The sequence below is a fragment of the Diadema antillarum genome, unplaced genomic scaffold (genome assembly GCF_040938485.1).
Source record: "Diadema antillarum isolate AM-2024a unplaced genomic scaffold, OU_Dant_1.0 scf00000060, whole genome shotgun sequence".
Taxonomy (NCBI): domain Eukaryota; kingdom Metazoa; phylum Echinodermata; class Echinoidea; order Diadematoida; family Diadematidae; genus Diadema; species Diadema antillarum.
The window spans coordinates 810275-827578 of NW_027270949.1; the positions used below are offsets into that span (position 1 = coordinate 810275).

General features: G+C 40.8%; 1 protein-coding gene across 1 annotated transcript; it reads left to right on the plus strand.

Annotated features, from left to right (window-relative positions):
- Positions 1-241: 241 nt before the first annotated feature.
- LOC139716011 (U11/U12 small nuclear ribonucleoprotein 48 kDa protein-like) lies at positions 242-11985 on the plus strand. Its single transcript, XM_071627568.1, has 7 exons — positions 242-394; positions 1358-1477; positions 2453-2525; positions 5607-5771; positions 9112-9242; positions 10544-10650; positions 11739-11985. Exons 1-7 carry the CDS (start codon positions 242-244, stop codon positions 11983-11985), a joined length of 996 nt encoding a protein of 331 aa, XP_071483669.1.
- The last annotated feature ends 5319 nt before the right edge of the window (positions 11986-17304 follow it).

A 17304-nucleotide genomic window follows, 5' to 3' on the forward strand; every position in this document is an offset into this window, starting at 1 on the left:
AGGCCTAAGGTTCAGCATACTTGTTGATTCTGTGCCTGTCCAGGATATCTACAATTATTTGGAGATAGACACCTGTTTCTGAAACTCCATTAATGCTCTGTTTTAAAAGCAGTTCAACTATGAGTGTATAAATCTCTGCTTTATGAACATGTGCATAATCTCTGTAGATCTGGCAACTTGGCTATAAATACCAGCATCAAGTTCTGGCTGCAAACTATAGCATACATTTGTAACTGTCATCATGGACGACAAGCTTCATCAGACATCTGCTACGTCATTGGTCATTGAGCGCCGACAAGTCCACGTGGAAGAGGTCTCAGAGTTCATCAAGTCTTGTAATCATACTCTGGAAGAGGTCCTGAAGGGAATCGGATGGAGCAGAGAAGAACTACAGGTACCTACCGATACCTAATGTTGCTGATGGTGTTTGTTTCTTTATTCAGTAAAGTCTTAAAAATACAAGGATAATTTGCAAAGTATGTACCCAAGAGTTACATAAGAGTAGGGGCATACGTGTCGGTTCGTTATACTGCTCAGAAGTTAGTTCTAAGAGAGTAGAGAATGAAATTGAAAGTTTTTTTTTTTTTTTCAATTCCACTGTCAGCTTGCCATAGTAAGATTGTACTTGTACCATTACTAATTAGTATCACTCTGTTTCTTTTGTAATCTATTGCACCTAGGAAATTTCATAACCCCTCAGCACATAATGATGATGATAAAATTGCCAGGGTACATACATACTGTATCTCTCTATGCCCTCAACAAAAGGGATGACCAATAGAAGAGGCAATACAATTGCATATTATGATAATAGTACAATATCCCTAAACCACAACAAATAAATGATAAGAATGAAATGCTAATTTTATTGCTTAAATGTACTTCTTCTTTTGTCCAGATCCAATTTATTGTTAGCAAAACACGAAGTAGCAGAATTACAATACAGTCACCTTGCTGAAGTCGACCTTGCATGAGTCGAATAATCACCTAAGGTCTTTTCAAGTCCTCTTCTCTCATTCTCTTGATTTTCATCCCTCATAAGTCAAATTTTCTCCAAGTTGAAGCTTTTTTTTTTCAGTCCAGATACATTTGACTTAGGCAAGGTTGATTGGATAAACTGCCAAATTCTGAGGAGTCATCACCTAAACAATTATTATTATGTAATTTTCAAACTAAATGGGTAGACATAAATCAAAGCTTGCAAATTCTATGAAGGCAGAGGAGCATGCATTTATGTTAACTTTGCACTAAAATGAATACTCAATTAGGCATCAGAATGAGGATTTGATGGTGTAAAATGTTATCCCAAAGTAACAGATATCATGTTTATCCGTTTTTCTTTCTTTCTTATGAAAAGGATCAGGAACCGTTGTTACCATGTCCACGGAACACAAACCATGCCGTGCAGAGAGAATCTCTCAACGCTCACGTAAAACGGTGTGAATGGTCTGGAGATGGGTATAGCAAAGCGGAACGGGTGAGCAGTGAGAGTTAAGAGAAATGGCTCTCAGTCCTTCTGTTGGAAACAAAATTCATTGAAATAGGAATTTTAGGGACATCGGATGTTTACTGGGTAGGCATCTAATTGCTGTCGTTCATATATTACGATATCATCCGTAGTGCTTTGTATTATGTTTAGGAAGTACAAGCTAGGAAATACGATTTTCCTTCAATTTTTTCAACTCAGCATACTCCATTCCAACATTGTTAAATGCTTACTTCAGGTAATTATGAATGCAGATAATATGTGTACTAAATCTTGTACAAAATTATTTAATTACAACTGGACCAATATCTGCAGTATTCTTTTGTTGCCAATATCAGAATATTAGCCACACACTAAGTAGGTGCCTATACCAGGTAATGTCAGCTTCTTCAGAGAGCACATGGAAGCGATTCATGACGTGTGTCAAGATACAACTGTAGGTCTTGTTGAAAATTTGTGTGATTTCCTGAGTTATGATGTTTTCATATTTTCTTTATTTGTGTGTATGGACCATTCCCCTCCCCTGACCTCATCCCCCCCCCCCCCACCCATACACGCACATGCTTCTAGTTGCCTCATATGGCAAGAGTATGCACAAAGAGTATTGCAAAAAGTATTTGATCATTGTAGATGATCTTTATCATTTATCCATATGGTTTGGATTCAATTCAATTCAATTCACTTCAATTCAATTCAATTCAATTCAATTCAATTCATTCGGCTCTAAAAAAAAAAAAATCAAAAAAAAAAAATCAAAAGTACACTATGTACCCAATAACAACAACAGCAATGCGTATACATGCACATGTTATGGAAATCAATGCCGGGACCCCTTTGGATGCAGGTAATATTACCAGAAAGGTGTGTAAATGACGCTCTGCTAGTCCTGGTTGGACAAGTAATTTGAGTTTGAACGATAAGGCTTGTTATCTGTCCTAGAATCTCAACCTCTCCTTCTCTCCGCAGGAAAACGCAGAAGACTTATCTCACAATGAGTTCTTCTATGAAAAGAGTAACAGTGTGCACGGTGTCACTCTGGGTGAGTTCTACAGGTTTAGTTCTCGGTAACTGTCATGGATCATAATGACTTTTGGTGAAGCTGTGATTGTACAGTTCTACCTCGATTAACCGGCCATGTCAGGACCGCCAGGCATCCAGATAAGCGATTTGGCCGGATAAGAGAGAAATGCTTAACTACCATTGTGACAGAGCTACAGGCTTTTAAACGAGTGCCAGTATTATTTCTCCCTTGATACCTAGCAGCTGTCCATCTTTACCATTACACTGCTGGTAAAGGTGTCTCAGATACTGGTGGTAACTATAAATCTCTAGAATCTCTGCTTCAAAAGCAAAGTGTTGATTGTTTTATGTCCATTTCTTTGGGTCTATTTCACTCTCTGTTTGTTTTGAGTGAGATTTGGCACTGAAAGTACATGAAAACATTTAAAAAAAAAGAAGATATCAGCCAGTCCATGTCCAGATAGCAGAGAATCTGGTTAATCAATGGCCATATAATTGAGGTCGGACTGTAGTTATCCTGTTACACTTAGAGTTGGATACATTGTAACTACTGGCACTAGCCGTGTCAGTCATCATGCTATTGCTAATGGGCCGAAGAATGAAAAAGAAATGATAAAATCATGAGAACAAACTCGCAAACTTTTAAAATATTGTAAAGGTGTTTTCCCTGTCAATAGACATATACTGTATATCTGCAGAGTGCATTGTCAATAGAAGAGATATGGTATGCCTTTTAAACTTGTTGACCCTGTCAAGACTCTGCAGAGCCATGTAGCATGTTTATATTGTGTGACTGCTCATTATATTGCACTTAGTGTGATTCCACAAAACCTGAAATTGTAATTTTTCTAATTATTCCAGAAAAGTTCTTACTGGAGTCTCCTATGTAGCCAATTTTGGTATTGTACCCAATTGAAGTGCAGATGTAAGCCTGATCAGTAATGAAGCAGCAGGTTTTTAATGAGTTAGCAGCTTTATGGTAGAAACATGCTTGATCTTTGAAGGTAGAGGTTTGCATTGTGATGTCGATATCGAAGATTGGGTTTACGGTTCCTTCATGTGGTTTACATCCTGAAAAGGACTGTTGGAAGAGGAGATAGATAGATATAAATGAAGAGCTAAAGGTGGGAAAAAGGAGAAGTGAGATGGAGAGTGAGCTAGAGTAGAGGTATTCTTTCTTGAAAACGTGTTAGTCCTGAAACGGACTGTGAACCAGAAGAGAGGGCAAGGAGAGCGAATAGAGAAGGCTCGACGTTCTGGATAGCTTGACTGTCTGTCCTCTGGTTCTCCCTCTTCAATTATCTATTATATCCCTCACAAATTTCTTCTTGTCCTCTGATTGGTCGAGAGCACTGAAAACGACAAAACATATTTCTACCATACAAATCCTTGTCAGGTTCGCGTCACATTATTCTCCTTAGAGAAATAGTAATAAAAAACTATAACACGCTGCCATGGAGATACTTGCTAAGCCCATGCGCACCGTTTTTGTCACAAGCGCGTAACGTTTATTAGACATCATGTCACAGTACAGTTTTCCACCAAACGCTCGACGTCTACGCTTCGAGAGATAAAGGGCATTGCGTGGTCGATGCATACACTTTCACGTTGTAATTTTGTGCGTGAAAAAAAGAGATGACTTTACATCAGTAAACCACTCACTTTACTATGCTGTAACTCTTAAGATTCATTGGGAGGGATATAAAGCAAATATACTAGGCCATTTTTTGAGGTTCTGGTTACACCATGTGTCTTCGGTGACTTCAGTAGTACTATTTTCTGAGGGGCTGCGCCCCTCAGAAAATAGTACTACTGAAGTCATCTCATGCACATAGTTTCAACCAGAACTTCTCAGGCCTGGTATATTCGTATACTAATTACGTGTACTATCTCCTCTTCCAACAGTCCTTTTCAGGATTACCACATGGTAAGCCGTAAACCCAATCATCATTAGAAACATACTTGCTCTTTATTTTTGTTATTACAGATGTATGTACTATTTAATGCTGAAGGTGGAGTGTACAGTGTATGTATTGTAAGCAGACTTTGTGGACTAGTTGTCTGATAATTTGTTTCGAATAATACTCATTTTCGTTCCAGCTGGAGACTGCCTTTCACTCCTAGTATCTGAGATTTCATTGGTGGCTTTTATCATCGCTAGGATCAGTTTCTCAGAGTTGGAATGCCGAGTGATATAACGTCATGTTAGCATCTCCGAATATCCTTCTCTTTATATCCTTTCTACAAGATGTTGTATCTGGAGTGTAAACCTATGCAATTACTTCAAGCATAGATAACATGACAGATATATGGACCACACCAATCCCATCAAAATATTTGCAAATGCTTACACTTCCCATATGGGGACTTCTACTTGGGTTTGTCCCTTTCGGAGAAGTATGACTTGTGCACGTCATGTTCTTCTCAGGTTTAGGGAGTGTGAGAAGCAGTTGCTTCAATAAAAGTGTCTGTTTTATGGTATGTTTTGGTCCACTCAGTGCTGAAGCAGTCAAACCCATCTATGTGATTACATATATGCTTATAGACAGGATAGACTTGGTAAAATTTTTTGATGAGGTCACAGAAAAACAAAAGTGTGCTTCAAATTTCAATCATGGTAGGTAAAAACATGCATGTCTGAGAATCAATCCTGAGATTGACTTCGTAAGATGAGGTTCCTCCTTATTTTTCTATATCGATGAAAACTTTTCCAGGTGACATAGATGAGATTACTGATGGGAGGTAAAAACACAAATGTTATTTACCTGTACTCTGGTTTCATGGTGTTTAACCTTCTGAGAGTGAGTTTGTCCTAGAAGTAGAACAAACTTAGTTGAACATGGCATTATGGTTAAGTGCACTGAAGGTAACCACTGTTAGAGTAGCATGTGATGAGGTTGGCACCTTCTTGCATACTGCACGACTACACTTTCAAGAATTACTAGAAAATATTTGAATAATAATGATAATAATAATAATGATGATGATGATTATTATGACATACAGCTGCATGTTTGTATTTTATTTGTAGTTTCGTGACTTGGTTATGTCATGTGCTCTTTGTAATGAAAGTATACCCTCTGTCTTGCCTCCTATTCAGACAACTCAACTGGCACATTGCCCAGAACGATGGACCGACTGGCTGTGGAAGCAAGTCCCTCAGAGAGGCTGGCCCTGTATGAGACTGCCCTGGAGAAATGCCAGGCAAGGAGACGAGAGGAGCAGGACTACACAGACCTGGAACTGAACTTAGACCAGGATCAAAGTAAACAATACCTTTGTTATGCCACAGTACTACATATGTGACCCGCTACAACTAAAGGATCCGGAAGTCGAGGGAGGTTGACTTTTTGAATATGACGTGACATTATTCCGTTACTCTTTTGCTTTCATTTCATATATAACACGGCTCATAAAAGTACTCAAATGCAGAGATATCGATGATTTTATTAGAGTATGTCAAATGGTTTAGGAAATCAGCGTTTCGAAAAAACCTCCTTCAAAGTTTGTCTTCCGACACAATCGTGATTAGGGGAGGCAAGACAGGTTTCACCTCATGACAATAGAAGGCATGCTCCTGGCAACCTCCGCAATGTTCATTCAAGCTTAGCGCCAGCGGTCTATGCACGACCAATCAGTAACTAGGATGCCACGCACTGACCAATAAGATCACTCCCTCATTGCTAGGGGTAGAGTCTACACGTATCTGCGGCGCTAAATCCAAATATTTGGACACGTTTCTGTTCCGTTGAAAGTCGGAAGATCATGGCCCAGAAAAACGCTAATTTCTAACCTTTCCTCTGATCATTTAGCTTCGAAATGTTGGCAGATGGTAGGCAATACATGGGACTACAAAATTATGCCGAAACCAGAAATCTGATGGTTTTGACCGATTTTGATGATTTGACTTCAAATTCGATTTTCTTGGCACAGCCGTCAGCGACTTTCAGATCCTTTTGTTGTGGCGGGTCTCATATTATTAGCATCATAAAGTGGAAACTATCATTATTCCCTGAGTCAATGTGATCATGGCTCTTTGTTTGTGTGATATATTGGAAAATGCTGTGAATTACTTATACATGTATATTCAAACAATATAAAATAGAATCATTTTATCAAAAGCAAGAAATAGAAAGAGGAAGAACAAAACAAAGCAATAAATGCACAGTGAAAAGACGTTTGAAAAGACTGAGTAACGGATGAACCATTCGGCATTGTACCAACATAGCCATCGTTATCATTTTTCTCATCTAGTCTGTGTTCACAGATCTGCTCAAGTACAAAATGATGAACTGATATGTTTGAAGGCTTCCATGGCGGTAGAACATTGGGTGGTATAAGGCTTAACAGTGCACCACATATTCTTTCTTGAGTATATATGTGCCCTGAAAATGGCCTACCCAGTCTGGGTAGGCCATTTTTTTTGGGCCAAACACATACCCTTGAAAGAATATGCGTTGCACTGTTAAAGCCTTCTACCACCCAAAATGATGAACTACACTTCATTTCTGTGGATTTTTGGCCTGCAATTGTCACAATTTGCTTTCAGTTATGCCATTCCTTACAAGAAGCTGATATACTGGGTTCCCAAAATGTAGGAGAGAGTGTCTACTTTAGTGACCTAAATTCATGTTACTTATTTGTGTTATGCTGACCAGGAAAATGGGGGTGATAAAAAAAAATAAAGTTTCTTCTATCAATATCTGCATGTATTTTTGTTTAAGTTAAATTTTCCAACGTAGTAGCGCACTCATTTTGTGTAAAACAAAAGAGTTTGCGAGCCCAGCGCATGCTGTATTCATATCTCAAGTCTGATCAATATTTCGCATTGTTCAATGGCACATGCAGTTGGCCAAGGAAAAGGGATACATGTCGTCGCTGGGGCAACAAGACCTCGTATCTACAAAATGTCAAATGTTCAGGAGAGCCAAAAAACATGGCGGCCAAAGCACTATAGCAAATGAGATAGCCTTTCCTCTGACATGCTGTGGTGGCTTCATTTTTGGAGTAAGACAGTTGGGATTTGGCCAGGACATCACTTAACCCATTATTTGAGCATCAATCCCGGAAAGTCATTTTCACCAAAATTTCAGATACAAGGTCTTGTCACCCCAGCGACAATGTATTGCTTGACTGCTTCCATACAGGCGAATTGCGAACCTGTCCTTCTTTTTTTTTTTTTTCAACAGGCAAATATAATGTAAACCCTATTCTAACTGGGCTATTTGAGACCAAGTTTTTACGGGGGGGGGGGGGGGGGGGGGGGGGTTATCTCGGCCGCTGATCGCGCGATCGCCGCAAAATTTTGCCTGTACATAGAGCTGGATGTCAACTACAAGACAATAGAAAAAATTAGATTTTATAGTTTTTAATAAATTAATTATGCAAATTTACACATGAAATCATATTTTCACCTATAACTCCATTAAAAAGATTGAAGGATTGCTCGATTTTTGTGTCAGAGTTCCTCAAGACATATCGAACAATTTTCTTATAAAAAGATAGCGCAATCAAAATCAGTTTCTTTTGTTTTGTATTGTTTTGTTAATTTCTTATGTATTTTACTGTTTTTTCGACCTTTTGTTTTCTATTGTTTTTTGCCAAAATTTGTTGCAGGCACTTTTCCAAGCTGATCTACATTAGAATTGATTAATTTCAATGGTTAAAAGTTGAAATAATCTAATTTATATCAATTAAACAAAAACACAATTTGCATTGGATTTGCACACAAAATCATGAATTTGAGCTGTTTTGGGGTTGACATGCATATGCAAAGCATTGCATAACTTCAGAACGGTGTACCTAGACGTGGCAAATTTGGTCTCAAAATATGCGGGAGACTTAAATGAAAAAAGTCATGAAATGCCGCGGCAAAATCTTTGCGCGTTGCGGAATCGTGGCGCGAAATGTCGATTCGAAATGTCGAAATTTGACCCCCCCCACCAATTAGAATAGGGTTAAAGTCACTGAAGGTTCTCGGAGAATTTGAGGAGGAATGGGTGTATTTAAAGGACAAGTTCACCTTCATAGACATGTGGGTTGAGTGAATGCAGCAATATTAGTAGAACACATCAGTGAGAGTTTGAGGAAAATCCATCAATCCGTTCAAAAGTTATGAATTTTTAAAGTTTCTGCTCAGTCACGGCTGGATGAGAAGACTACTATAGCTTGTGATGTCACATGAGTACAACGGTATAAAGAAAGCATAAAGAAAAATTCACCTTATTTTCACTTTTCTCGCATAACAAAAGAACACTCGACTTCTCTCTTTCAGAAGGCAAGGGGAATAATAATCCTTAACATACATCAGTAACAAGGCCAAGAAATGTGCACTTTATTCAAAAAGAAAAATTTTGTGAAATTCTCTTTTTGTTTTCATTATATCGTTGTACACATGTGACATCACACACTGTACTAGTCTTCTCATCCAGTAGTAATTGCGCAGATACTTAAAAAATTCATAACTTTTGAACTTTTGTCCTGTAATAGATTGCTCTTGTAGTACATCGATGATTTTTCTGACATACGTATGTTTAGTTTTTTTCATTAGCACAAAAGCAAGCTCAATTTAAAACTCTTTTGCTGATTTCATTGGTGACCTTCAGACGATGATGATAATGCTGGAGCGAAGCCCAAGAGCAGACTGGAAGTACTGGCTGAGATGAGAGACTACAGGAGAAGGAGGCAGAGCTATCGGGCCAAGAATGTCCACATCACCCGAAAGACCAAGACAGATGTAAGTCTTTGACTACTGGGGTCAAAAGGGGCCTGAGCTCTCGATCCTAGCAGAATCTTGGTCAGAGGCACAATGACAAACAGGCAGGGACAGCAATCACTTACAAGGACTACACACAACAAGAATAGTCAGGGGAGGGCTAGGGACACAGAACAAAGATTACAAAAGGGGAGGTTGGAGGTCACAGGCAAGGAGCCCAACAGGTAAAGGGAGGGGGATTAAAGGAGGGTGGACAGACAAAAGGCAGAGGAGGGTCAGTGATGATCCCCGAGGACCATGGGGGGGGGGGGGGGGGGGCAACCTTTGAAGGATAAGGATGAATAGGGAGGCAACATCAAACAAGATAAGGAACAACAGAGGGATAACGAAAGGAAAAGAGTGAAATAGCAACAGCAAGAGTGGGGGGGCTGAGCAAGCAGCGAGCCCTAACCTGGTGTACCAAGAAGAGGCACCAAAATGAAAGTAAGAGTCTACCAACAAATGCAAGTTATGAAACATAGCAAAGTGTATAATTATATAGAACACACTTACTACTGCTTAGGAGATTATGTAGTGGTACTCATTGGGAGACTGAAGCTTCTGTTTAGAAAGGAAATCTTTTCAAGAGTTTATAATAAGTTTTTTTTAAACAAATGTCATTTGGAGGGCAACAGGGTAGTGGGTGTAATGAGATACATGCAGTAGTTTCCCAGCATTTATACAGGTACTGTACTTTGTTTTTCTTGAGTTCTTCTTATTGTCTGTGTGTTTATGTGTGAGTGTGAATTTGTTGTGCACATATTACATTACCAATATGCAGCTGTGGCTTCATTTTTTTGCATTCATATAAATTTATGAATCTTATTTTTTAGTTTTTCCCATTGTCTGTGTGTTTATGTGTGTGTGTGAATTTGTTGTGCACATATTACATTACCAATATGCAGCTGTGGCTTCATGTTTTTGCATTCATATAAATTTATGAATCTTATTTTTTAGTTTTTCCCACTGTCTGTGTGTTTGTGTGTGTGTGTGGGTGTGTGTGTGCTTACCACGTAGGATGACTTGTTGCATGCATACTGCATTGCTAGTAAATTTTGTATGCACCTTTGGCTTCAAGTTCATGTATTCATAAATTTATGAATTTCAGTGAAAATGGGTTTTGTTGCTTGTCATTTTTACCCTATTCCTCTGTTTTCACTTTGTAATACTGTTTGTGTTTTTTATCAACATTCTATCTATACATTATGATAATACTAGTTCTTGCAGATTAAATCTTGTTTCCATCACGATCTAATTGAAATGTTTCAATGAATGTTTGACAGGTGATGAGGGAAATTATCGATACTCACATGAAGTTCCTTGAGGAAACCAGCCGGCTGGAAGGGAATAGCAAAGACAATGAGAAGCCTTGGGCAGGCCATGCAGAGAGGTAAATCTGAATGCTTTGTTCGTTTGTTCATTTTCCATCCGAGAAGATGGCTGGATAGCCCATATTCAGCTACACTAAGCTGGTCTTCCATGCGGTCCAGTTGGATGTGAGGCTTTCTACAGAGCAAGGTTCCCTGGAGTTGTAGATTACATATTATATAACGCCTGAAGAGATCCTTGTCATTTGATTGGTTGTTTGACATTGATCATTCGGCCCATTTCACTATGACGTCATCATCCGTGAAATTGTGGCTCCATTTACCATGCAATTTTGGATCCATATGATTTGCTGCATTGCACGCTCGCTGAGAGCCCAGCTTACTACCTGTGTAAAATGCTTGCGTTTGCAGTGTGTGTATGCGATAGCGTGCTAGCGTAAAGCGCTCGGTGAGCACTCTCACGATCTCCGATTCTCTCTCGTTTCTAAATTGATAAAATATAAAATGACAAAGATCTATTTTAGGCGTTATGTAAAACAAATAATAGATGTTTTTCATTCGTGCAATGGACAGAATATTTCACTCTTTGAAAGATGAAATGTTTGATCCATTCAACTCAGCTGCACTTCGTTGAATGGATCATTTCATCTTTCACCTCATGAAATATTCTGTCCATTGCACTCATAAACATTCATTATTTGTATACTAGTTGTTGTTGCTGTTGATGTAGTTTTGAGCACATCATTGAGGATTTGATATTTGTGCCTTTATCTCAATCAACTTAGTCAGAATAACTAACATTGCAACAATAATCCCACAAAAATTAGAGTACTATCTGAATAATTTCTTGTACATATTGCAGGCAATTACAGTCACTATGATAGCAGCCCTCAAACCTTTCAGTCTGGTATATAAATTATTACCCTAGTAGCTCATATTATGAAGACCGTTTTTAACTGGCATTTGGATGATTTGTGCTTTTCCTTGAATTTACTGTTTGATACTTTTATTCTTTCTCTAATTGATTACTTTTATCATTGACATCATCATCATCGTCATCATGATAGCTATTACATACTTTTGAATACAAGTATTGCTATCTTCAGAAGCACGAAGCTTGTTCTGATAATCACCCATTCTCCCTGTGTAGAAGTCCAAGAGATGAGACCAAGGTCAGTTTATCAGGGAGGGACAGCAGTGGTCAGCAGCAAAGGTCAAGGAGCAGAAAAAGGGACGATGGTGACCGAGACAGACGGAGCAGATCCCACAGTAAAGAGGGCGGGTCCGGGTCTGGGTCCAGGTCCAGTCACCACAGCGAACATCGCCATGGCAGCCACAGTAAACACAAACACAAGAGTAAGCACAGATCGCAGCGCAACGATGATGAGCGAGACTAACTTATTCTGCGGAAAGTTTCTGTGTTACTTAACAAGGTTACAAGTCTTTACTGTTTTTATGCCTCCACCACAGAGTGTCACTGGAGGCATTATGTTTTCGGGTTGTTCGTCCTTCCGTCTGTCCGTGATAGATTTTGTGGACAGCATTACTGAAAAAAAAACTGTTTAACGTATCCTGATGAAACTTGACATGTATATGTATGAGTGGGCAAAGTTGTGCCTATCAATTTTTGGGTGCACATGCTCAATGTCAAAGGTCAAAGGTCAAGTTCAAATGTTCAAAATTTCACTATTACCCCCATATCTATGCAATGCCTGAAGTTATTTTTTTGCAACAATTAGTGTATACATGTACTACCAAATGAAGATTCTCTGAAAGAGTTTGGGGTCATGAGGTCAAAATTCAAAGGTCAAAGATCAAGTAAAAATGTTCAAATTTCATTTTTTTTTCTCCATATCTCGGAAGTGGTTCAAAGTATCTTCATGGAACTCAGTACATATTCATGTACTGATTGGCAGTGATTATCTAGGGAATTTGGGGGACATGGGTCTAAGGTCAGGGGTCAAAGGTCAAGGTTAACTCAAAATTTCACTTTTCCCCTCATATTTATGCAGGATGCCTGCAGGATTTTGCTTGAAACTTAGTGCATATATGTATTACACAATAGAGATTCTCTGGGAAATCTTTCACCAAAAAGGTCAAAGGTCAAAATGTCAAAGGTCACGTGAAAGTGGTAAATTTCACTTCTTCCATTAGGAAGTGGCTCAAGGTATCATCATGAAACTTAGTACATATTTATGCATGTTCTGCCTGACAGTGATTCTCTTAGGAATATTAGGGTCATAGGGTCAAAGGTCAAGGGCCAGGTTGAATTTTGATTGTGTAATTCAAGACAGAGTGAAGCCACTAGTATGACAGCCTTGGAAGACCCATTTAAATTTTCTAATTTATGAATACATTGTACTAAGGTTATATGTTACTGTAGCGGGGGTCCTCTTGGGGGATATTGAGTGGTGTGGGTGTGTGTGTGCGGGGAGCTGGATGATGACTGGATGTGTGAGGGGGTGCTGGGTGTGTAGTTATGCCCTACTGGATTAATGATGAGGGGTTCTTATGGCTATCCAGTGGGTATAAGGGGTGAACACGAAGCACCATAATGGATGACCGAGTGGGAGACGGATCTGCATAACGTAATTTGAGAGGTGCCCCAATAAACTTGAGAGAGGCCCTCTATAGCTCAGTGTCAACATATTGTGATCCATCACTCCCCCCCCCCCCCCACTTAATTATGTCATCATCCCTTGATGACATAAAAAAGGAAATGTTCACTTTAAAACATGTAATAATCTCTGAACCTAGAAGGTGGTTGACCCTGACCATGTCTCTCAGGATAGCGACGAAGTTGGCCCTCTTCACAAGTGGGACTGCTGGACTTGGCATCAGTGTTTCCAGTGTCATCATCCCTTTCTCCATTCTCGTCATCTTCAGTCCCTTTCATGCTCTCTTCCTCCACTTCATCATTTCTATTGATACCCGGATCATCATCACCAGAAACTATTGGGACATCACCATCTGGTCTCCCATGTGGGCACAAGACATATGCTGCAGTGGCCACTGGTTCGGAGTCTTCACTGTCCAGGACGCTGGAGGACTCATGATGAACAGAACCAGGATCCTCTGACGGAAGCCAAGGACATAGTTTCATTTGAGTGCGGTGCAAGACTTTCTCTCCAGACTTGTTCCTTACAACATACACTGGCCGATCTGGAAACGGTTGCTTCACTACAAGATAGGGCTGCGCTTCCCAGCAATCTTGGATCTTATGTCTACCTTTGAATGCTTGCTTCCAAACAAGGACATACTGACCCAATCCAAGTGGTGCCTCGAACACTCGCTCATCCTGCTTAACCTGTCTAGCAGCTATGACACCTCTTGCCTGTCTAGCAGCAATGGCTCGGGCTGTTTTCAACCGACTCTGATGTCTCCTGACGTAACCAGTCACTGTTCTGTAACGTCGAACCTCCCCACTTGGATCAATACCACATGATGAACGCGCATTTCTCCCAAACATCAGGAAGAAAGGGTCCACTCCAGTTGCTGAATGAGGGCTGTTATGGTAGGCAAACTGGTACTGAGACGGAGGAAGAGGCCTATGTCGTTGTCTGATGGGAGCTTCTGACCCAGTATCAATCAGGTGTGTGATTGCATCAGTATATCCCACATCATCGTCCATTGTAGAGAATGTTTCCCGATGCTTTATGAGGAGTTGCTTCAGTTTGTCCACTTGTTCCACACCCAGACTGGAACAATCTACGTTAACGGGTACATGAAGGTCATGCTCATCCTTTGTCTCAGCTGATATCCTGCAAATACCAGCAGTTCCTGAGGCATTTAGCACAGGCTGATCTTGGCAATACCTCTCCCCAAGGTATAAGTGACCAAGTCTGGTGGTATCTGGTAGAATCACTTCGGTTTCACCCTCATTCTGTAATGCCAAGGAAAACTTGCCATCCTGTACATCCACGAAACTGGGAGGAACGATTACTCCACGTGGTATGGCACCATCATTGTCAGGCTCCAGAACAGCTTCAAAGTTGAACCCATTGCGTGCCGGAATCTGGCCTTCAATGATCACAGACTGTCGAGCTGAGATCACAACACCTCCACTCAGACATGCCTTACCAACTCTGCCATCCTCATCACCTAGCTTGGATCTGTCACTCATGAACTTCATGACCTTTTGCCAAGCTTGCTTAGAAGTAGGCTGATTAAGTCTCGAAAGGTATCCCTGTCCTGGCAGCTCAATCCTCTCCCAACATTCCTGTAGGACATTCTTCCCAAGAATCCCTTGGACTGAGTCGGGTTCCCTTTTTTCCTCAGAGTCAGCCAGGACCAAGACAACCCTCTCCGGGACTATCTCTCCAAGGACCTTGATATCGGTCTCAAAACATCCGACATATGGGATGGTACTGCCATTAGCAGAGACTAGGGTGAATGGGGAAGGAATCTCCTTCAACACTCCACACGGTTTCAGGTGTTCCCTGTAGAAACTCTCACAGATCGTTGTAACTTGAGAGCCTGGGTCCAGCAAGCACGATACTTCAACACCTTCGAATTCAACATCAACTGCATAACAATCTCCGACTGTCTTTGCCAGGAAGTCAGTATCCACATTCTCAGAACTTGCGTCAACACGTGAGGTTCCAGCCCTAATTGGTCCTTCATTCCTTTGATCTGGCTGAGGCCTCTGTTGGTCTTGATTGGCCCTCTGATCTGGACTGGATGCCTGCTGTTCTGGTCTCCCTGATCTGGCATTATACTGGTTCCGTGTAGGGCTTGGTTGATTCACTCCTTCAGGTTGAGACCAATGCTGATACAGTTGCGCCCGCTGGTCTTGGAATAATCACTGTTGATCAGGTTGAGTGAAACGCTCACTGGTCTGGAACTGTAGTTGGTATGGTTGATATGCATACTGACTAGGGTAAGGCCCCTGCCGATACCTTTCAGGGCGATCTTGTGCAAAATGCCCATATATCCCACATGAATAACAGGCTCCTCTTGCTTGTCTCATCGGGTATGCAGGACGGGAACCACCAGTACCAGGGGGAACTGAAAGAACAGGTTGCACAACTGCACGCACTGCTTGTACCAGGTTTTCTCCCATCTTCTTGAGTGCTACCAATATGTCAGACGAAGGGGTTTGGTGTCCTATCTGCTTGGTCTGTAGAGCAGCCTGTCGTGCACTCTCATGACCCTGAATTCGCGACTCCTCCTGACCAGATCTCCTAGTCACAAATTCTCTCAGATCTCGAAACTTGATGGCGTCATCCTTCTCGTAACGATCCTGACAAGTGTTGCGAAGGATCTGGTCATCCAATCCTTCAATAAACTGCTCTACCAGAATATCATTCGGATCTGAGTACAGCTTTTCCTCTCATTGACAGAGATTGTTGAGTCTTCGCTTCAAATCGATAGCATAATCTCGCAGAGGTTCTCCTCTTCGCTGCTTTCTTTGCAGGAATTGAAGGATCTCCTCAGCACTCCTAACATCCTTGATAAGGGCTTTGACCTCAGCCTTGGGGAGTCCCCGTACAAAATCAAGGAGATAAGCTGTCTTCTCTTCTTCTGAGATGCTGTACCTGGAGAAGGCAGCACTGATACTAGTGATGAAGTCATCCACCTCTGACGCTCTTCCTTCAAAGATAGGGATCTCCCGTTCCGGGGCCATAACGAACTTGGACGACTTTCTCATGGACAGCTCCTGAAGTTGCGTCCTAAGGTGTGCTAACTCCTTGCTGGTTGTGTCACCATCTACATGGCTAGGCACAAAAGGAACGTACACAACCATGTCCTTCCAGCCTCCAGATGGTGCAGGAATCTGCTCTTGCACTGCCATAGCTCTCCTCTTCCTACCATCCTCCTCGGTAAAAACCAGTCCAGTTGCCAGAGGATGAACACCTTATAAAACTTCCAACAACAGGTGTCCTTCACTTTGCAAGGGATTCTCAGAGACATCCCCCGGCGCATCTTCAATCTGAGTGTAAGCCATCTTCAACGATATTATAACTTACTAATCATACAAAAAAGCTTAACCTTTTCCAAAGAAAGAAACAATCAAAACCTTTCTTTTCCTTTACAAAAAGAGGTACACTGATGGGAAAACCTGGCCCACCTCCAATAACCTGCAATCACAATTGCAATAGAATCATTCCTTTTCAAAATGATCTTACAATACTGGTACTCTCAAGGGGAACTGACCATCACAATCAATCAATCCCCCTGAATACTCATATGGGTACCAGCAATATCACTGCGCCATGGACAAGAAGTTATGAATACCATCGCATAAGAAAACATCCAATGATCTTGGATACATATTGCTGTAGACCTACAATACACCTTTCTCTTCCATACATTACAGTATAGCATGTTCTACCAATCAGTTACAGACATTTGTGGAGCTATGCCAATGAGCTATACCAATTAGTTATATCATTTTAGTTATAGACATTTGTGGAGCTTTGGTTAATGCTGTCCACACCTGTCTAATACAGTTTTTCAGTCTTTAACAATGTCCTGTCAATTCGTCCTTCACAACAATCGTCCACTCTTTGATAGCGTTGAGTCCATGAAATGCTTTAGTAGCAATTCAGTCTTCACCTCTATACATTCTCAAAGTTCCACCAGATAGCTGTCACCAGAACGTAGCCACATCACCGCCAACAGGATGCTATCATCAGTCTATGTTGTATACCAGCATCAGTCACAGCGCTGAACAATGGTAGCCCCACAGATTCAATGTTCCTCAGCTGCTACTC